Raw genomic sequence first — 23,526 nt, 5'->3', positions numbered from 1 at the left:
TGGTAGATGTGCAGTGACAGGGGTTTGGGGGGTGGAGGAGCAGTGACAGGGGTTTGGGGGGTGGAGGGGCAGTGACAGGGGTAGAGGTGCAGTGACAGGGGTTTGGGGGGTGGAGGAGCAGTGACAGGGGTTAGGGGGGTAGAGGGGCAGTGACAGGGGTTAGAGCGGTGGAGGGGAAGTGACAGGGGGTAGAGGTGCAGTGACAGGGGATAGATGGGTAGTGACAGGGGATGTGGGGTAGAAGGGCAGTGACAGTGGCTAGGGGGTATAGGGGCAGTGACAGGGTTGGGGGGCAGAGGGGCAGTGACAGGGGTGGGGGGAGGAGCAGTGACAGGGGGTAGAAGAGCAGTTACAGGGGATAGAGGGGGTCGAGGGGCAGTGACAGGTGGTAGAGGAGCAGTTACAGGGGATAGTGGCAGGGGTTAGGGGGGTAGAGGGTCAGTGACAGGGGTTAGAGGGGTGGAGGGGAAGTGACAGGGGGTAGAGGTGCAGTGACAGGGGATAGAGGGGTAGTGACAGGGGATGGGGGGTAGAAGGGCAGTGACAGGGGGTAGAGGGGTAGTGACAGGGGGTAGGGGGTGTGGGGGGCAGTGAGTAACAGGGGGAAGAAGGGGGTGGAGGGGCATTGAGTGACAGGGGGAAGAGGCGGATTTATAAATACCTTACGCGGCAAATACCTTACTCTGATAGACTGGAGATCGTGAGGCACCTCAGTCTGCAGCTCACTCCCGGCGGAGCTGCAGACTGAGGCTGGATCTCCATCAGGGCAGACTGACAGGAGGGGCCTCGCATTCGGCGGCCTTGTGGGCAAGCCGCTGGGCCCCCTCCTGTGTCGGGTCCTCGGTCATGGACCTGACATGTTAGTCTGCCCTAAGTAGTGCAGCACGGAGGTGTGAATAGGGTGTGCCCAGGCACACCCGGCACACTCCGTGCGCACACCTATGCACCTAGTATATGTATGTATGCTTGATTTTTGGGACGTTTTTGATATTGCACTGTCTAAGTGCCTAATAGAGATGGGCAACCCCTGTCCCACCCCCCCCCCCCCCCCCACCAGCCACAACATCGCTTCATTGTTACCCCCCTTTTTTATTACTCCACACATCACCATTATACCCTTACCTTTGCTAATGGTTATTATGCTTGGAACGTGATATTCTTAAACATGCATGGGAGCGATAAAAGCATATTTTGTATAACATAGGCGGGCTAATGTTATTTGCAAATATTCATCATGGTCAAAGTTACCAGTCAATATGTGGTTAAAATATCGAACCCAGGAGGGAGGGAATCTGAAAATATTAATGCTATACTCATAACTAATTGTGTTTCCTCCAGACACTGCCCCAGGAAAAAATTTTTTGAAATATTTCACTGTTACCCCCTTATTTTATTGTTCCACATAACTTCATACCTTTGCCTTTGCTAATGGTTACTGTACCTGGAACATGTTCATATTATCTGTGCATGAGAGTTGCAAATGACCGCTTGTATAACATAGGCGTAATATTGTCATTCACACATATTTGTTATGGTCAAAGTTACTATTCACTATATGGCAACTTTATGGCTAAAATATTGTAACAAGGTAATCGCAAGCATTAAGGTGTATCCCACATGGTACTGGACTGACTTACCACCTGCCCACAAACACGCAGGGGGTCGGGAGGGGATTACCAGAACCCATCCAATGCAACCAACAAGATCACAGCTACCCAAACACACACTTTACCAGTCCACCTAAAACACCGGCATCCCATATCTGCGATCTCAGCCAGACCCAACACCAACTACTTGCTAGGGTACCCTACCACCCACTAGGGAAAACCCATTAGCAGGCAACCCAAAGTCCCATTGGCAGACCAGTTGAACCTCACCCTTCTAACTTCACCCTCCACCTAGTTCCTTAACATACTGGGCTTCTGCAGACCTTGCCTACCTCAGAAAGTCACAGCCTTCCTTTATCCCTGCCCCTTACCCCCACCCCACCCCAACACACACCAATTGCTAACACCACCACAGAATCCACTACATAAATAAACTACACTGTGTCTCCATTAATTCTAGGGGCCTCAATAACCCAACCAAAAAACAGTCCATGCTCCGCTGGGCCCACTGGCAACTTGCAGATGTCCTGCTGGTTCAAGAGACTCACTTCACAATGCACAAGCACTTTCCACTAAGAGACAAACACTACAGACTTTTCTACTTCTCCCACTCACCTGATGCCAAATCAAAAGGAGTCACTATACTTCTTAAAGCCAACTGCCTCCTGGTGGATATTACTGCCACCACTGACACAGAGGGCAGACTACTCACAATCACCGGGAAAATAGGTACCAGCATATACTCCATCACATCAGTATACTCTCTTTCCACACCTGACCATGAGTTCTAGACCACAATGTCCACCCACTTATTATCCACCCATACCAACTACACAATAATAGGAGGATACTTCAACGTGACTGCATTACCAACAATGGATAGACGCACTGAAAACCAACACAGACCATGACCAACAAGTTCAGATCCACACTTTGCACAATTCTTACAAACCCATAACTTACTGGACATATGGAGAGCTCAACATCCCTCCACATCAGATTACACATTCTACTCACACCCGCACATCTCCTAGGCAAAACTAGCACTATCGACAGAAGCGACCAATGAGGAAATAGCGATAGCAATAGGCTCTCTCAAACACAACAAATGTACGGGCCCAGATGGCTTCACGGCCTTCTATTGCAAAACTTTCAGTGACCTCCTAATACCCAAACTCACGAGAATCCTTAACACACTCCTACGGAGAGAATCATTGCCACCAGATATGGTTAGCACCAACGTAACGTTTATTCCCAAACCTGAGACTACAGGCCGGTATCACTACTGAATGTTGACCTAAAACTCATATCCAAAGTAATGACCATGAGACTAAACCCACACACGGAAAAGCTCATCCACCCCAACCAAGTGGGCTTCATACCTAACCGACAAGTGCTGGACCACACTAGATGCAATATAGACCTGATCTGGTATGCTAACAGACAACACATTCCCCTAGCCGTAGTTTCACTGGACGCCGAGAAGGCCTTTTCTCTTTGAAACACTAATCCAATTCATCTTCCCTACTAAATTCCTTAACTTCTTTTTTTTTTAAATTCTTTATTTTTGATATGCAGGTAGGTACAACATTGCCTGTATCGCCACAACAGCACTATCGGGCTTGTTTTTCACATGTGCAACATACCAGTAGTGTTGCATATTGAGTTTGCATATATTTTTTATAATAAACAAAGAAAAAAGGTAACGATTCAAGGTATAGACAATTAAGGAACAATTAGCTTGTTCATTTAGTGTGCTACCGACCAGGGCTGAGCGCTTAAACTTATACTTATAGTGGGCTGGGACAGTATGTGTCTTGGCTGTTATTCAGCAGTGTAGCGCATTGTGAGTCCATCACCCTCCGTTAGATATATGTGTGGATAAGGTGCCCTCGTGGGCTTCATGAAAACAGGGAGAGGCATTAGCAGTGGTCTGGTTCTCTGGTTGGGATCCCATTTGTATTTAGTGTGGGGGTATATGTCAGACCAGGACACAGCTGCATGGTACTGTGCCAAGCACCTTGGTCTTAATTTCTGACTGTACATGTTTCTGCTGTTAATATAACAACTATCTGACCTCTGCTATTAGTGTGAGACCCGCTACGCCCGAGGTTACTTAGAATAGTTGTCCGCCCCCGAGTTAACCGGGGTATTGGCAGATATATAGTGCGTGTTGGGTCTAGCTGCAGGAAGCATAGAGACACAATAGGTTGCAGGGTGGCACGCCAGTCAGGCTGTACTTAGTGAAGTCGCTGTTACCATAATAAAAAATGGCGTATTATCTTGTCTATTCCACCACACAAGGTTTTGGGAGTCCTTGTTTTGTATACCGCAGCCTGTTTCACCATATAGTGAGCGCCTATACTTTCTGTTTTCTATAGCTGTTACCATAATCTCTATTCCGTCCCTATCTCTGACTGGACAGTGCCCCGCCATGATAACAAGGAATAGTATTCCGCATTACCTCAGCTGCATTACGTTGGTAGTTAATGTTAGGGGCCTGAGAAATGGGGTCAGAGTCAATAGTAAGTAAACATTCTAACGGATATTAAATACTGAAGTGTGCAACAATTTGGGTCCTGGTTGGCAGCCAGGGAGGGACTTAGTTTCGTGCTCCAACTCAGTGTAAGGGAGATGACTCTTCTGAAGTGTTATCTGCTTTGCGCCACCGTTCTCAACAAAGTAAAACTTTACATCGCCTTTTTTTGCCATTACTCTCGTGTGTCTGCCTCTGTGGTCGTATCGTCCGGTATGCACCAGATTATCAAATAGAAAAATATATTACACTGTAAAAAGGTAACTTGTGTAAGAAAAATGAAAAAAAAATTAATATATAAGCATATAACAATATAACAATGTGGACGGTTCAAAGCTGTAGGGAGAATCTTGGTGTAGTCGTGGTGTGTGATTCAGGTTAAGTCCTGGGCAGGGGGTTATTGTGGGTCTTCGTGGGTTCTCTGGGGTAGTAATAGTTCCCGCTTACCGCCCGTTTCTCCGATCTATGGTGGGTACATAACTCTTATCTTCTGCTGCGTGTGGTTGGCCTCAGTGGTCTGCTTTCGTGCCCGGCTGGGTCCCTCGGGCGTGAGGTTTGTGTCTTCCCTCCCTGCAGAGGAGGTTTGTGTCGGTAAATGTAGCGCCCTGAGGAATCCCGCCGGATCTTCGTGTGCCGATAAAGTGAGCACCGATTCTCCCTGTTGCACTATGAGGGTGCCCGATGTGCCCCATCTGTATCTTATCCCCTTGTCGCGGAGTTCCTTTGTCACGGGCATAAACCTCCGTCTCTCCAGGAGAACAGTGAAAGGTAGGTCATCATAGATACGGACGGGGTTGCCTTTCACCATAGTGGTAGGGATGTTTCTGGAGCGGGCCAGGATTGCACTTTTCGTGGATATATCCCGTATTACTGCTATGACGTCTCTTGAGGCGTCTGCTGGTGCCGTCGGGGCCTTTCTAATTCGGAAAGCCGCCGTAATGGGTGAGGCTCCTGCTGTGGGTCGCACTCCCAGTGTTTCTGCGACTGTGTTGGTGAAGCCTAGTATAGCCTCCATACCCATACTTTCCGGGACTCCACGAATCCTAATGTTTTTCCAACGGTGCCTCGCTTCCAGCGAGGTGACCTTGCGTGTGAGCCTGTTAAGTTGCTGGGACATGGCCTCCATTTGGGCCTTCGCTTCTGTCAGCTCCTGATCGCTCTTCCCCTCCCTTGTTTCCACTGCACCGATCCGCGCGGCTATACCATTAACTTCAGACCGCACTCCCGCCAGGTCGCCCTTCCAGACCTCCCACAGGTCTACCAGCAGTCTTTTAATGTCCCCTTTGGTGGAGGGTGAGGTGTCGGAGTCTGAGTCTTCACTCGCGTACACCCGGTTTGGGATCCCCGAGGGCCTGTTGTCATCTTCCTCCGGGGATTCATCTGAGTAGCTGGAGTCTCGGGCCCGCACGGGCGCCATCTTGGGCTGCGCCTGTTGTTGCGGCCTGTCGAAGGATGTGCGGATGTCGGGCTGTTTAGAGCTCCCTGAGTGGGTCAGCTTGCGGTTTCTCCATCCCATTTCTCTCTGTGGGAGTTCTGCTATGCACAGGTTTACGTTTTGAGGTCTTTTGTAATAGAACTTCGTGGCTAAATATTGTTTTTATCGATGGGGCCTGCAGGAGCTCCACATCAGCACGTCTGGTTGCTTGCTCGGCTAGCCACGCCCCCCTCCTTAACTTCTTAAAAGCAACATACACTACACCAACAGGCTATCTCTTACTCCCGAACATTCCTCCCCTGTCTTTCTCCATCCACAATGGTACGATACAAGGTTGTCCCCTATCACCACTCATGTTCGCCCTCTCCCAGGAACCCTTCTTACAAACACTACGACTAAACAAACAGATTACAGGCCTAACAATCCTAACATCCTACCATCCCCCCCCCCCCCAAGACCTCATCGCACTCTGCACTGGTATCCCACTCAAAATATGCCACACAAAGCTCACTTACCAAGGCATCCACCTCATAAACGACTTAAAAACCCTATATGAAGCAAACTACTCACCCCTCTTCCACCAAGCCCACGCAGACTTAAAACAATGGAAGCCACTAGCTATATCCTGGATAGGAAGAGTGACATAAAAATTAACTTACTTTGCCTCCACCCCAGCAATTCGCTAAGCAGCCATATCAACCATGACACCTTTTGAATAAGACTGCAATAGAGCATCCGCGCTAAAAGGGCAAATATCAGACATATACACAACCCTGTCTACCCACCATATGCAAATTTCACTACCCTACATAACAGCCTGGGAGAGGGACCTTGGCCCTCCTGACGACCCCACTGACTGGGCAGACATATGGTCCTCACTAACCTCAATCTCAATAAGTGTATTGCACCAGGAGCAATCATAAAAAAAATTATGTTTTGTTGGTACTACACCCCACAATGCCTGGCAGCGATGCAGAGAGCCAGCACAAACTCATACTGGAAACAATGAAGAGAGGTTGGCACTTTCCTAAACTGCTGGTGGACCTGCCCCAAACTCCAACCCACCTGAACCAGCATCATATCCCTCCTCAGCCACCTTCTTCAAAGACCTTTCCCAAAGGACCCATGGGCACTACTACTGTCAAAACCCCTCAGCACTTTCACACATCATAAAAACAAGCTGGCAATGTGCAGAGCAATAGCTGAACTCTGGGCAACCCCACACATACCCCACCCACAAACCATATACCAAAAAATACAAGATGGACTTCAAATGGACAGATTAACCTCACAGATACGCAACGTCCCTATCAAATTTCACAAAACAACATGGGACCTGTGGATTGAGGGAGACACCTCATTGCCATGGTAGCCTCCCCCCCTCCCACCCTTCCTACTCCCACCAACCTACTCCTGGGTCGACGGGGGAGGTGAGTGTCTACAGAGGTCCAGCTCCCCTCCCCCATACCCTAAAAGTTGGGGACCACCCAGGGATCACCCGTGGGAACCTGGTCGACCCCAATGACTAACACACCCACCCACCCTAGACCCACCAACACCCACCATCACTCAAATAGAAAAGAAACTATCACACAAACAGACCCTACCATACCAGACCACATAATCTAAACTTACAAAAATTTCAACACACCCAAGTACACCCACAGAGCTGACCGTTAATTCACGCAGAATTTGAGACCCGTACCGAAACGTCAGCTGAATGAAACAATCCGGCACACAAGACCCGCACCACTGGAGCCAAGAGACAAAACCCTATCTCAACCAGACGTTACCTTACATAAAGACTAGGGCCACCACACCAAAAAGTGACCCCACTACCATATTCCTGTTAACTTTTCTTATTAACTTTTGCTGTACTTGTTTACAATGAAACTTCTGGTACACAAGTGTAATTTATATTGTTGATAATGAAAACCAAAATAAAGAATTAAATATATTGTTGATAATGAAAAAAAAAAAAAAAAAAAAAGGTTTATTTAAAAACTGTGAATTGTGGTAAGGGGGAGCCAAACAAGATATTTTTTCCAGTGGATCTATTTTGGGCAAATATATGTAATTCAGTTTCCAATTCCTATAAATTAACTGTTTGGTGAATAAACCATTACGTACATTGCATACATATTATGTTGAGTTGATAAACCTTTATCCTTTCCTCCAACAATTTATTTTTATAATCCAAAGATTACATTTACAAAATGTGTTTTCATTCATTACAGCACTTCACCATCAACCAGTTCCAAATACAAAACAGCTGAAGGTTAGACCAACATTTGGCAAGTATTCTACGCTAAGTGGACAGAGACAAAATGCACAACGGACTGTTTCACTGAATACAGAATTTCAGACTGCATTACCTGTATATGCTGGACTTCTTGAAAGTGATGAATTGTAAATCAAATAGCAAGGAATTGAGTGCAACAAAAAACTGATTTTGCATGCCTTATTATAAATTAGCAAACGGGATTTATAGAGAATATGTCATCTATGTAGCATTTAAAAATATTTAGCATATCTAGATTAATGTGCTCTAAATACCATAACTACTACAGCTCAATGTCGTGGTTAATGTGCTGTGTCTATGAGAGCTATTCCCAGGTTTCTCTCTAAGCATTTTGAGTAGCATTCCTAAAACCTGGACTTTCCCAAGCATCCTCTGCCACAACATACATAATAATGTGGTAATATGAGCAGCCACCAATCTGTCATTGCCATTCAAGTTTGATAGCATTTGTTGTGATAATTTAAAAGTTAAATTTCAACTTTATGCAGAGGCTTTATTGCCAAACTATTAAAAAAAATAATTGAACAGATAACCAGGACATTGTTCTTATAGGTTCATATTGCAATATGTACTATAATGAGCAGTACTGGTTATGGTCATTTTGTTGCCCCTTTAAAAAAATATGATAGCAGAATGCCTTGACTTTCCATAATTACATATATAGAATTTTAAGATTCCAATGAACACTGCACTCACCTCTAACTGGGAGCTTCATCCAAATTAGGAAACTGCTTGTTTCACATCCGTAGCAAAATGAAAACAAATATTAGGGCTTTTACAGGTCTGCAGTTCAGTTAAATGTTATAAGTGCACATTGGCACAGGTTTGCAATGTTTCGGTCTAAAACTAATTAATTAAGGTCTTTTTATGTTCCACAAACACATAGCCAAATACTTTTTAGATGCAGTGTCTCTTCGGTTTTTAACATTAACAATGAAATCATACAATAATGCTATTTGATTTATTTGTTTAAATAATTCCCAAAATCGACATTTGTTGAAAAGTAAACTATTATTTTAAGGTATCTAGGAGTATAATCAGTGCAACATTAATGGTAATGATGTGCAACTGTGTTAAAAAAAAAACAAAGTGACTGTTATAGAATCATTAATATTTGCATGTACTTTCATTATATGAAGATAGCATTGTAATTTATTTGCTATTATTTTGTGAGTACTAAAATACATGTATTTTGTGTGTTCACATTCATTGCTGCTGTATAAAATAAATATCAGAAATATATTATTTATTTGTGGCACTATTATTAATTGGTAGCTTATGTTCTGCGTCAGTATTCAGAAAGATTGGAAAGATTGTTCTTGGATTTTTCAGAAAAGGTTTATTCTTATTACAACAAAACTCTAGATTGAAGAAAAATATAACATTACAATTATTAATTATCATTAACTTCAGTTGATATTGCACTTTTAGATTATTGGTTGAAAATATAACCTTACTCCTTACCTTTCAATGGTGATTACAAGCATACGTTAATATTCTACTAAGCATGTTTTTTTGTTCCTAAACTAGTGTTATCTTAATCAGAGCAAAATTGTTAAAAAAAACAACAAAAAAAACAAAAAAAAACAACCTTGCGAGCATGAGTTATAGGCATGTAACAATCATACGTTTATCACTGTCACGGTAATATACCCCAACATGCAGGAATAGTCCAGATAGTCAAGAGACAAGAAACCAGGATTCGTCTTACCAGACCTTAGAATGGCCGGACTAGACGAGTACAAGAAAAGACAGAGTCCAGAACAAGCCGAGGTCAAGGGAATGGAGAGACAGCGTAAAGTAGAACAAGCCGAGGACTGGTACACAGAAGACAAACCAGCGGATAAACAAGCAAGGATAAAGAGAGAGCGGAGTCAGGAACAAAGCCAAGGTCAAGCACCAAAAAACCAACTGAACGATACAAGCACTAAAGGGAACTGAACAGAAACCACGATAGGGCAAGGTGCAAAGGAACAGGTGAGTATAAATACCCTAATGTTCACTTTGATTGGCCCCTGTCATATCCACGCCCCCAAAACGTGGGTGTATGGGGAACGTGGCATGACAGGGGCCAATGGGAGACTGATTCTAATTTTGTCTCCCACTGTCCCTTTAAGAGCGCGCCCGAGACGCGCGGCGCGCTCTTAGTGTCAGGCGGGACACGTGACCGCTTCTCGCGGTCACTACCCGCCCCACTGATCTCGTCGTTGGCTGAGCCGCGCGCCGCTCGTGCAGGAGCAGGACCGCGCGCGGCGAGAAGAGAGGACCCCGGCCGGCCCCTGGAGAGGGTAAGTACTGCTACAGTACCCCCCCCTGAAGACACGCCCACCGGGTGGGGAGGAGCAGGCCTGGCAGGAAAGCGAGTGTGGAAAGAACGCACAAGGTGAGGAGCGTGAACAGCGCCAGTGGAAATCCAACTGCGTTCCTCAGACCCATAGCCCTTCCAATGTACCAGATATTGGAGGCGACCCCGAAGAAAACGAGAGTCAATTATAGCAGCCACTTCAAATTCCTCATGGCCCTCCACAGAAACCGGAGGAGGAGGAGGGACATGCCGAGTATAACGGTTGCACAGGAGGGGTTTTAACAAGGAGGTATGAAACACGTTAGGAATGCGTAGATTCCTAGGAAGATTCAAGGCATACGAGACAGGATTAACCACATGCAAGATACGAAAAGGACCAATAAAACGAGGAGCCAACTTCATAGAAGGCACACGAAGATGAATATTGCGAGTAGAAAGCCAAACCCGGTCCCCCACAGCATAGGATGGAGCCGCCCTGCGATGCTTGTCTGCCTGAACCTTCTGGCGAGCAGCGGAAGCCACCAAAGAACACTGAACCTGCTCCCAAGTATTACGTAAACCAGTCAAATGTTCATCCAGAGCTGGCATGCCCTGTAAGGAGAATGCAGCTGGTAGAACCACGGGATGCCGGCCATAAACAACGTAAAAAGGGCTGTTACCGGAGGATTCATGAGCAGCATTATTACGAGCAAACTCAGCCCAAGGAAGAAGGTCAGCCCAATTGTTCTGATGGTGGGACACGAAACAACGAAGATACTGCTCTAGAGATTGGTTGGCACGTTCAGCAGCTCCATTAGACTGGGGGTGGTAAGCGGAAGAAAACGAGAGGGAGATACCCATCTCTGAACAAAACGTTTTCCAGAATCTGGAGATAAACTGGCTACCCCTATCGGACACGATCGAAGTGGGAATGCCATGCAACCGAAACACCTCCCTGGCAAAGATAGAGGCAAGTTCCTTGGATGGCAATTTGACAAGAGACACAAAATGAGCCATCTTAGAAAAACGATCCACAATCATCAGGATGACAGTTTTACCATTCGAAGGAGGTAATTCAACAATAAAATCCATGGATAGATTGGACCACGGCCTCTCGGGTATGGGCAACGGATGCAACAACCCACAAGGAACTCTGTGGGAGGACTTCATACTGGCACAAGTAGTACAGGCATTAACGTAATCGGTGACGTCCTTGCGTAAGGAAGCCCACCAGAAATATCTAGAAACTGCTGAGAACGTTTTAGAAATACCAGGGTGTCCAGCAGTTCTAGTGTCATGATATAATGACATAATGTCTCGTCTCTCGGGTATATCAACGAACAGTTTATCAGCAGGCCTCTCCCCAGGAGCCATGTTTTGTTTAGCCTGAATAGCTTGTAAGAGGGAAGAAGAATTAGAAAGAACAGTAGTAGCTATTATTCTGTCGGGAGGAATGACAGGGGTAACATCAATTTCTAGTTCGTCAGTAGTCTCGAATTGTCTGGACAGAGCGTCAGCTTTAGTATTACGATCACCTGGTCTGTATGTGATTATGTAATTAAAACGAGACAAAAACAGAGACCACCTGGCCTGCCTAGAAGACAATCTTTTTGCTTCACTAAGGTAGGAGAGGTTTTTGTGATCCGTTAAAATGAGGATGGGATCCCTAGTACCTTCTAGTAGATGTCTCCATTCCTTGAGCGCCAAAATGATAGCAAGGAGTTCACGATTGCCTACATCATAATTCTTCTCTGCTTTGGACATCTGTCTGGAAAAGAAGCCACAAGGGTGTAACGGCTTTTCAGGTGAATCTCTTTGAGACAAGATAGCACCTACCCCAATCTCAGAAGCATCAACTTCAAGCATAAAGGGTAGTGAAGGGACAGGATGCTGTAAAATAGGGGCAGAGGCAAATGAAGCCTTCAGGAATTCAAAGGCCTCAAGTGCTTCTGGTTTCCAGACATGAGTATTACCATCCTTCTTGGTCATTCTGGTTATAGGTGCTGCAATGGCAGAAAACCCTTTAATAAAACGCCTATAATAATTTGAGAACCCCAGAAAACGCTGAATGGCTTTCAAACCCTGAGGTAGAGGCCATTCCATAATGGCAGAAAGTTTCTTGGGATCCATACGAAAACCCTTGGCAGAGATTATATAACCCAAGAATTGGACTTCTGATTGATCAAATGAACATTTTTCGAGTTTGCAATAGAGACCGTTAACAAGAAGAGTTCTCAACACTAATTTAACATGCATGTGATGAGTCTGTAAATCAGTAGAATAAATTAATATGTCGTCCAAGTATACTATTACGAATGTATGTATATATTGACGTAGGACATCATTAATAAATTCTTGAAAAACTGCTGGGGCGTTACAAAGGCCAAAGGGCATCACAGTATATTCGTAGTGACCACTCCTGGTATTGAATGCGGTCTTCCATTCGTGATCCTTTTTGATACGTATGAGATTGTAAGCACCCCTAAGGTCCAATTTAGTAAAAACTGTGGCATGTTTAAGCCTGTCAAATAGTTCCGTGATCAAAGGTATGGGGTACGCATTTTTGACGGTGATTTTGTTTAGGCCCCTATAGTCAATACAAGGCCTTAATTCGCCATCTTTCTTAGATACAAAGAAGAAACCAGCCCCTGCCGGGGAAGAGGATCTTCTCATAAATCCCTTTTCTAAAGATTCCTTAATATATTCCTCCATAACCAGATTCTCCTGAGGAGATAAAGGATATATTCTCCCTTTGGGAGGCATAGTACCAGGTAGTAAATTAATAGCACAGTCGTAAGGCCTGTGAGGTGGCAACTTTTCAGCCTCCCTTTTATCAAAAACAGATATAAGAGACAAGTACTGAGGGGGTATGACCGTAGGCATGGAAGGAATATTAGTAGAATTCAAAGGGGTGATTTTAACAATACAAGACTCTTGGCAAGCATCACTCCAAAAAACTATTTGTCCTGACTCCCAATCAATAGTGGGATTATGAGTACGCAACCAAGGATACCCTAACACGAGGTGAGAGGAAGGAGAAGTAATGATCTGAAACCGAATGGTTTCAGAGTGTAACACCCCTGTAGACATATGTAGTGGTACAGTTTCATGTGTGATAACTGGAGAGCATAATGGTCTACCATCTATGGCCTCAACGGCCAAGGGAATCTCCTACTCTCTAGTGGGTATGTTATTCTCCTTGACAAAACTGGAATCTATAAAGTTTTCGGCCGCTCCGGAATCAACCAGGGCTAGTATATTCCCTGCTATGCAGTTACTACCAAGGTGCAGGGAAACAGGGAGAAGCAATTTATTAAGAGGCAAATGTGAGGACTCTGATGTCACACCCAAGGCCAGTCCTCTATACGGTCTTAGGTGCGATAGTTTCCCGGACGCACGGGACATTCTTGTCTCATATGGCCCCTCCTACCACAATAAAGACAAAGTCCCTCCTTTCTCCTATAAAGTTTTTCAGCGTCAGTAAGTTTGGCAACCCCTAACTGCATAGGTTCCTCCTCTGACCCTTTAGATCCCTCGGGAGTCTCAGCTCTAGGTGAGTTAACGGGGACAAAGCGTCTATTTCTGGACCTGGTATATAACCTGTCACGGATCCTGTTATCTATATCGATGAGATAGTCAATAAGGTACTCTAGGGGTACAGGGAGGTCCTTAGCTGCTACCTCATCCAACATAGTTTCAGACAGACCTTCCATAAACGCAGTAGTAAGCCCATTGTTAGTCCAATCTACCTGTGAGGCAAGGGTACGGAACTGAATAGCATAATCGGCTACAGATTTAGATCCTTGCTTAATTCTCATTAACGCCCTGGCGGCATTTTTTGACCTTTTAGTCGTGTCAAATGTTCTACGAAACGCTGTGAGGAAGCTATTGAAATCGTGTACCATAGGTCCATTAGCCTCCCAAATAGGATTTGCCCATTCCAGTGCCTTATCCATAAGCTGGTGCATAAGAAAACCCACCTTAGATCTATCAGTGGGAAATGAACGTGGGTACATTTCAAAGTGGAATTCCACTTGATTAAGGAATCCCCTACATGTCTTAGCGTCCCCTCCATACCTAGGTGGCGGGGTTAGATGTGCTGAAGCATTAGGCATATTAGCTGTGTCTGGTACAGGGGTTACAGGAGGCGCAGGTACAGGTACCGGAGCTGATCTGGATAACAGTGTCTGGATGACTTGAGCCATTTGATCCATACGGTGATCCTGTTCTGCGAATCTAGCCTCATGAGTGGCCATCTGTTGTCCTAAACCTGCGGGGTCCATGGCCCTATCGTAATGTCACGGTAATATACCCCAACACGCAGGAATAGTCCAGATAGTCAAGAGACAAGAAACCAGGATTCGTCTTACCGGACCTTAGAATGGCCGGACTAGACGAGTACAAGAAAAGACAGAGTCCAGAACAAGCCGAGGTCAAGGGAACGGAGAGACAGCGTAAAGTAGAACAAGCCGAGGACTGGTACACAGAAGACAAACCAGCGGATAAACAAGCAAGGATAAAGAGAGAGCGGAGTCAGGAACAAAGCCAAGGTCAAGCACCAAAAAAACAACTGAACGATACAAGCACTAAAGGGAACTGAACAGAAACCACGATAGGGCAAGGTGCAAAGGAACAGGTGAGTATAAATACCCTAATGTTCAATTTGATTGGCCCCTGTCATATCCACACCCCCAAAACGTGAGTGTATGGGGAACGTGGCATGACAGGGGCCAATGGGAGACTGATTCTAATTTTGTCTCCCACTGTCCCTTTAAGAGCGCGCCCGAGACGCGCGGCGCGCTTTAGTGTCAGGCGGGACACGTGACCGCTTCTCGCGGTCACTGCCCGCCCGACTGATCTCGTCGTTGGCTGAGCCGCGCGCGGCTCGTGCAGGAGCAGGACCGCGCGCGGCGAGAAGAGAGGACCCCGGCCGGCCCCTGGAGAGGGTAAGTACTGCTACAATCACTGGAAATCAAATATTTTTATATGATATATTTTTGATATTTTAATATAACAAAAATTCAATTGTATCCAAAAATATTAAATCATATGATAAGCTTAACCAAAAACATAAAATAGAGGCCTAAATTAGCATTATGTGAGATGAATTCAACATCAGGAAGGTGTGCCACTGCTGATCCCAAGATGTTAAGCCAGCCATTTGGAATTCAGTTGGTAATGTTACATTAAAAGCCAGGAACGTGATGTAATTTACATTGCGAGTACAGGACCCCTAATATAAGGACAGCACCTGGGCATACATGCCTCTGTGTGTCCAAGATTAGTGGCAGGTATACTCCTGGACAACCACTGTCACCATTAACCCCTTAGTGACCAGATTGCTTTTCAATTTTCTTACCATTTGGGACAAGGGTTGTATTTACATTTCTGCGCTGTTTGTGTTTATCTGTAATTTTCCTCTTACTCATTTACTGTACCCACACATATTATATACTGTTTTTCTTGCCATGTAATTGCCTTTATAAAGATACCATTATTTTCATATCATATAGTTTACTATAAAAAAATATAAAATATGATGAAAAATGTAAAAAAAAACACACTTTCATCCCTAAAATCTGTTGCACACCAATGCTAAACAGTTTCTAATTTTTGTCCTGAGTTTACAAATACCCAATGTTAACCCCTTAAGACCTCAGCCAAATGTACAAGTTGTGAACGAAACAAAATGTAAACAAAACCTGGCATTTGTGCTATATGTCTGTCCAACCGTAATTCACCTCTTTCATATTAAAGGAACCCCCCTTTATTATATATCATTTTATTCAGGGGAAACAGGGCTTTCGTTTAATATCAAATATTTAGCTATGAAACATAATTGAATATGAAAAAAATGGGAGAAAATAAGTTGTTTTATTTTTTTAGTTCAACATGACATTTTAACTGTCAATGTCATAATACTGTTTGCTTTTACTGCAATAAAATACACATATTTGTATTCAGCAAAGTCTCACGTGTAAAACAGTACCCCCTATGCACAGGTTTTATGGTGTTTTGGGAAGTTACAGGGTCAAATATAGCATGTTACATTTGAAATTGAAATTCGCCAGATTGGTTACGTTGCCTTTGAGACTGTATAGTAGCCCAGGAAATAAATTTACACCCATAATGGCATACCATTTGCAATAGTAGACGACCCAAGGTATTGCAAATGGGGTATGTCCAGTCTTTTTTAGTAGCAATTTGGTCACAAACACTGGCCAAAGTTAGCGTTAGTATTTGTTTGTGTGTGAAAAATGCAAAAAACGCCAATTTTGGCCAGTGTTTGTGACTAAGTGGCTACTAAAAAAGACTGGACATACCCCATTTGCAATACCTTGGGTTGTCTACTATTGCAAATAGTATGCCATCATAGGGGTAATTTTCATTCTTGGGCTACCATAGGGTCATAAAGCAAACGTAAGCAATCTGGCGAATTTTAAAGTGAAAAAAATGAAACACACGCCTTATATTTGACGCTGTAATTTTTGAAAACACCATAAAACCTGTACATGAGGGGTACTGTTGTACTCGGGAGACTTCGCTGAACACAAATATTTGTGTTTCAAAACAGTAACGAGTATTGCAGCAATAATATCGTCCGTGTAAGTGCTGTTTGTGCGTGAAAAATGCAAAAAACATCACTTTTACTGGCGATATCATCGTTGTAATACATTTTACTGTTTTGAAACACTAATATTTGTGTTCAGCGAAGTCTCCCGAGTAAAACAGTACCCCCCATGTACAGGTTAAATATAGTGCTAGCAAATTAAATTCCCTATACTTTCGGCATGGGTTGTCAGGCAGGTCCCGCTAATTGTAATTAATTAGGATACCTAATTATGTAAAATTATTACATAAATATATGTGTAGAATTAATATATGTGTTTATATACGTGTATATATATATATATATATATATAACTTGTAAAAAATATTTTTATTTATATATAGGTATATATATAGTGATATATACGTATATATTTATGTATATAGATATATATATATTATTTCGTTCTACGTGTATTTTGATATAAATATATATATATTAATATCACAATACAGTTAGAACGAAATAAAACACATCTATATATTTTTAATATTTTATTTTTAATTATTTTTTTTATTTTTTACGTATTTACATATTTTTTTTATATTATTTATAAATATATATATAACAATAATTATATATATATATATATATATATTTAATCAGTATCAGTCTACGTGTAATTTGATATTAATATATATATATAATTATATATATTAATATTAAAATACACCTAGACAGTGTATGTGTGTGTGTGTATATGTGTATATATATACTTAGATCATATATATATGTAATATATATATATGATCTAAGTATATATATATTTTTTTTACACTTATTTTATTTTTACACTTATTTTAATTTGATTTTCAGCCAGCAGGGGGACTAACTGTCATTACAGTTAGTCCCCCTGCTGGCATTGCTGCAGCCAGCTATCCCGGCCGCAAGGACCTCACAAGGACCTAACTCTCACATGACCGGAGGGGACCGGAGGAGGAAGATCTGCCGCGGGGGGGCTCCCTGTGATCCAGTGGGATCGCCGGCGACCGGGTAAGTGAATAAAAACCGGAGGGCGTACTTTTACGTCCTGTGGCGTTTAGAGCCACTTTTAAAAGGACGTAAATGTACGCCCTCCGGACTTAAAGGGTTAACATGTTCTTAGCTTTTTTTTTTTTTGCACTTTGCTATTTCCAAACCATTTTTTTTTTCCCAAAATTAACCAAAGTTACATTGTTACACTGATATATATTAGGAATCTCTGCATAACCCTTCACATGTATATATTTTTAAAAGAAGACCACCTAAGGTAATAAACTTGGGGTATTTTGGCTCTTTTCATGCAACCATTTTACCAAAAAAATAGTTAAAATAGTTAAAAAAAAAAAAAAACACATATAGCAATTTAAGAATACATGTACTGTGAACTTTAAGGGTTACTGCCAAATAACACCCCGATTTGTTTTCAGCAACATCTCCTGAGTACAGTGATACCAAAAATGTATAGGTGTGTTGGGTTCTCTGGGGGCTAAAAGACCTTATTTGAAAGGTGCGCAATCCAGTTTTCCAACTTGGAATTTTCACAGCTGGTCATCGTGCACCCATGTCCTATTTGGGACATTTTTAAAGCTGGCCAATGTTGTTTATCCCCATCAAACGATAATTTTTTTAAAGGTTGACAACCCATGGTATTCAATATGTCTAGTCCTTTTTAGTAGCCACTTAGGCCCACACACTAGCCAAAGTTAGAATTTATATTTGTTTGTGTGTTAAAAATGCAAAAAACAATTATGAACGCTAACTTTGGCCAGTGTTTGTGACTACGTGGCTACTAAAAAAGACTGAACATACCCCATTTGCGATATAAGGGTTTTCTTCATTTGCAAATGGTATGCATCATGGGGGTAATTCTCATTCCTGAACTACCATACGCTCTCAAAGGCTACATAACCAATCTGGCAAATTTCAATGTGAAAACAAAACTTCCTTATATTTGACCCTGTAACTTTCAAAAACACTATAAAACCTGTACATGGGCGGCACTGTTATACTTGGGAGACTTTGCTGAACGGAAATATTAGTATTTCAAAACTCTAAAACGTATCACAACAATATCATCAGTGAAAGTGCTGTTTGTGTGTAAAAAATGCAAAAAACTTCACTTTCACTAACAATATCAACACTGTGATATGTTTTACTGTTTTGAAACACTAATATTTGTGTTCAGCAAAGTTTACCGAGTAAAACAGTACCCCTCATGTAGAGGGGTTTTAGGGTGTCTTGGAAAGTTACAGGGTTAAATATAGGGCTTGCAAAATAAATTCTCTGGACTTTTTGCCTGGGTTGTCAGGCAGGCCCCCAAATCACAATCAATAAAATTACTTAATTATGTAAAATATTACATAAATATGCATGTAGAATTCTAATATATATACATATTTGAAGTCTATATTTATGAAATTATTTATGTAATTATGTTTGTGGACATATGTATATTTTTCTGGCATATGGTGGCAGTACCAGAAGGTTTGCCCCTTTACTGTGGGACAAGCATCAATAAAAGATAAATACATAGAGCAAATCCCTCCCCCTTTCCCTATAAAGGGCTACAAGGCAAACCAACCCCAGTTTCCTTTCTTGTCCCTGTCAGGCACGGACTGGCATCGAGGAGGTGAGACACATGGGTTGCTGGTGGGGGGATACAGCCCGAGAGCTACCCGGGTGGTAAGCTTAGTGGCCATGCTCCTGCCTCTGTGGTTATGGAGCGAAGAATGTCATCCCTCTTATGTCGAGAAGGTTTCTGGCGATCTTCATGAAGGTGGTCCTGTGCGCAGGTATGATGTAATTAGCCCTGCGCACAGTGGTGGAACACACGGCTCAGAGGTATTTTGAGGTGAGATTAGCTAATCTTTACTTTAAAATGATATCTGAAGAAACAAACAAATAAAAGAAAAAAGGGCTTAAAGTCTTAAAGTTGTACCATTATTCTTATGTTTTCAAATATGTCTAGTCCTGTCTATCCAGAAATGGAGAAGGAGAAATTGCCAGTGCCTACACCTAGAAAGGCTGCGTCAAAATCTAAGCATTTAACTTGCAGTGAGTGTGCGAATCCGCTTCCAGATGGCGCAAGGAAAAAAAGTATGCAATCAGTGTCCTCTTCACGAGAAAGCCAAGATCAAAGTTTCTCGTTTCTGCTTACCCATCTTCAAAAAAGTCAGAAGCCCTGATTTCCCACACTATTCTACTTTTTCAGAAAAGAGTCATAGAGAGTTACAGAACATCAAAAGTACCAGGGAGTGTATTCAAGACTCTTCCTAGTTCCAAAACCAGACCACTCATTTCGCCCTATTCTAAATTTGAAAACAATCAATCAATCGGTTTATTCCATATTAGAGGTTTCGCATGGAGTCAATTACCTCTATAATTCCAATCCTACAAGAAGGCTTCATGGTGAAACTAGACCTAAAGGATGCATATCTGCATGTCCCAATTGCGGTTTCATCAAGAAAGTTCCTAAGGTTCGCAGTAAAAAGGGACAAGACCGTCTACCATTACCAGTTCAGGGCTCTTCCCTTTGGTCTATCATCTGCCCTGAGAATATTCACCAAGATTTTGGCTCCCATTACAGCTATGTTAAGGGAAATAGGAGTCTCCATCATCCCATACCTGGACAACTGGCTTCTCATAGCAAGAACAAGATGGCTTCTTCTAAACGACCTACGGATCACTATCAAACTGCTGCAGGATCATGGTTGGATCCTAAATTTGCAAAAGTCAATCCTTACTCCAACAAGGGAGATAGAGTTCCTAGGTCTCATGATCAATTCAAACACCTTGTCGGTTTATCTTCCCAAAACAAAAAAGGAAGAAGATTCGAAGAATAGTATCCAGCCTGCAAAAAGAAGGAAATTGTTCTTTCAGACACGCTATGAGCATTCTATGTTTCCTCACATCCGCCTTTCCCTTGGTCAAGTGGGCAAAATCCAATGTGAGGCCTCTACAGTGGGAGATTCTAACGGCCTGGTCAAGAAAGGAAGAGGATCTAGATGCATGGTTCCAGATTTCCCACAGAGATCATTTCAAGAGGCTTGTCTTTCCGTCCAAAGAACTGGTTGGTGATCACTACCGATGCTTCCAAAACAGGTTGGGGAGCTTATCTAGGCACCATCATGTATCAAGGTACAGTGGGACCTCGATTTACAAACGCCTCGGTTAACATATTTTTCGGTTTACAAATGAAAATCCATTGAAAATAATGCCTCGGTTTACAAATTTTTTTCGCAATACAAAGCAAGTTTCCCCAGGATTCATTGCACCTGGTAGGTTTATAGCACCGCCCCCTTCATGCTGGAGCCTGTGGGTAGCACGTGGCATTGAGTGTGGAGGTGTTGGAGCGGCTTTTGCAGCAAGTTTTTGAGCCATTCTGGAAATTGTTTGCAGTTGTTTTGGGACTTTTAGGTGCATTTCTCAAGCTGTGGAAAGGTAGGGAGCTGAGCTTCGTCGTTTGCATGCCTTTTATTGTGTGTTCTGCATTGTGGATTGGTTTCCATGCCAGCTCATTTTGACTTTTTTTCTGACCTCCAGAATGGATTAATGGGTTTTCAATGCATTCCTATGGAAAACCGCGTTACGGTTAACACATTCACAATAAGAAAAGTCACGGAGAACGCATTAAATTCGTAAACCGAGGTCCCACTGTACTTGGTCAGTCAAGGATATGGGAGAATCCGCAAATTTCAAGGAATTAAAGGCTGTGCTGTTCGCCCTTCATCACTTCAGACTGTGGATACAGCAGAAGGCTGTAAGAATTCAATCGGACAATTGTACAGTGGTCTCATACGTCAACCGACAAGGAGGAACCAGGGTAAGGGCGCTTTATCTCCTGTGCGCAGAAATCATGCAGTGGGCACAAAGATATCTAGAAGATATTTCAGCAGTTCACATCAGAGGGATCGACAATGTCATAGTCTACGATCTCACCAGGGGAAAGTGGGATCAGAAAGAATGGTCCTTAAATCCAAGTATTTTCGACAGTCTGAAAAGAAAATTTGGAGTTCCAGACATAGACCTGATGGCAAGAAGTACAAACAACAAGGTTCCCCAATTCGCCTTCCTGTTCAGAGCAGATCACCCTCAGTGGACAGATGAACTATCAATGAAGTGGAAGGCTGGCCTACATCTTCCCTCCACTGAAGCGAATTCCAAGGATTCTTCAGAAAATAAGAGCAGACAGAGCTGTGATCCTGGCTATCATTCCGTACTGGCCAAACAGGGTCTGGTCTTGGCTTTAAAGAAGATGGCCTCCACACATTGGGAACTTCCAATCTCGAACGATCTCATTGTGAACAGGAATCTACCACTAGAGATTCTGAAGTTGTTCAGGTTGACGGCCTGGCTACTGCTAGGTTAATTCTTCATCATCAAGGTCTGCAAGAAGACAGAATTGCTATTTTGCTTCGGTCAACTAGACATTCTACTTCAAAGATATACTTTCGTATATGGGTCAGGTTTCTTCATTGGTGTAAGGAACACCATTGCCTGCGTGTTCATCCTTCTCTAGACACCATTCTTCACTTTCTCCAGGATGGTTTTTCTGCTCATTTAGGTGTCTCTACGCTTAAAGTTCAGATCTCAGCCTTAAGTTTCTTCCTGATTAAGGATTTGGCATCCCATGTGCTAATCAGAAGAATTTTTAATTCCATCAGGCTCAGACGTCCTCCTAGGAGATCTGTTTTTCCCTTCTGGGATTTATCCTTGGTTTTACAGGCTCTCTGTGATCCCCCGTTCGAGCCTTTGAAAGAGGTTCCCTTAAAAGTTCTGTCCCTAAAAGTTGCCTTTCTGGTGGCCATCACATTGGCTAAAAGAGTCAGTGAACTTCAAGCGCTTTCTTCCTCAGATGAATTTACAGTGTTCCACAAGGACAAGGTTGTCATTCACCCTAAACCTTCTTTTTACCGAAGGTTTTGTCCTCGAAGACAGTGAATCAACCAATTGTTTTGCCTTCGTTTTGTTGTAATGCCTCCTCTCCCCAGGAGCTTAAATGGCATAATTTGGATGTTAGAAGAGCATTGCAAATTTATCTTTTTAGAACTAAGGAGTACAGGAATTCTGACCATCTGTTTGTTAACTTCCAGGGAAAATTCAAGGGGAAAGAAGCTTCTCACAATTCTTTGTCTTGTTTGCTCATACAAGCTATTAGATTGGCATATTCTTCCGGTGGTTTTCAAGTTCCAGTTTCTCTCACGGCTCATTCCACTCGGGCTATGGCTGCCTCATGGGCAGAGAGTGCTCTTGCTTCTCCAGAAGACATCTGTAAGGCGGCATCTTGGTCTTCCTTCAACACCTTCATAAAACACTACAGGCTAGATATTTTCTCATCCTCTGAAGCGGCCTTTGGGCGTAAGGTGTTACAAACTGTAGTGGCGTAGGACCCACCCAGATTGGGATCTTGCTATATCCCTCTGGTACTGCAACCATATGCCAGAAAAAACAGAAATGTTTACTTAACGTAAAAAAATTTTTTCTTAATATGGTGGCAGTACAGCTTCCTTCCCTCTATATTAAAATATTTTTTACTTGCAGTTTATGAATTGTCTGTGTTTTCTTTCTACCTACTGTTGTAGGTTTGCCTTGTAGCCCTTTATAGGGCAAGGGGGAGGGATTTGCGCTATGTATTTATCTTTTTTAGATGCTTGTCCTACAGAAAAAGGGGTAAACCATCTGGTATTGCCACCATATTAAGAAAAAAAAGAATTTACGGTAAAGTAAAAATTTGTATTTTCGTATTATTTTTTATTTACTTATTTATATAT

General features: G+C 42.9%; 1 protein-coding gene across 1 annotated transcript in view; it reads left to right on the top strand.

Annotated features, from left to right (window-relative positions):
• MYOT (myotilin) overlaps nt 1–9,109 on the top strand; it is a 107,551-nt gene extending 98,442 nt beyond the window's left edge. Inside the window, exon 10 of the mRNA XM_063447512.1 lies at nt 7,816–9,109. Coding sequence (XP_063303582.1) covers nt 7,816–7,991 — 176 coding nt within the window. The 3' untranslated portion in view covers nt 7,992–9,109. The remainder of the gene's footprint in view (nt 1–7,815) is intronic.
• The last annotated feature ends 14,417 nt before the right edge of the window (nt 9,110–23,526 follow it).

This window comes from Pelobates fuscus, chromosome 3 (assembly GCF_036172605.1).
Source record: "Pelobates fuscus isolate aPelFus1 chromosome 3, aPelFus1.pri, whole genome shotgun sequence".
NCBI classification, from domain to species: Eukaryota; Metazoa; Chordata; class Amphibia; order Anura; family Pelobatidae; genus Pelobates; species Pelobates fuscus.
The sequence above is the reverse complement of the archived record's forward strand: the minus strand, read 5'-3'. Positions and strand labels throughout refer to the sequence as shown.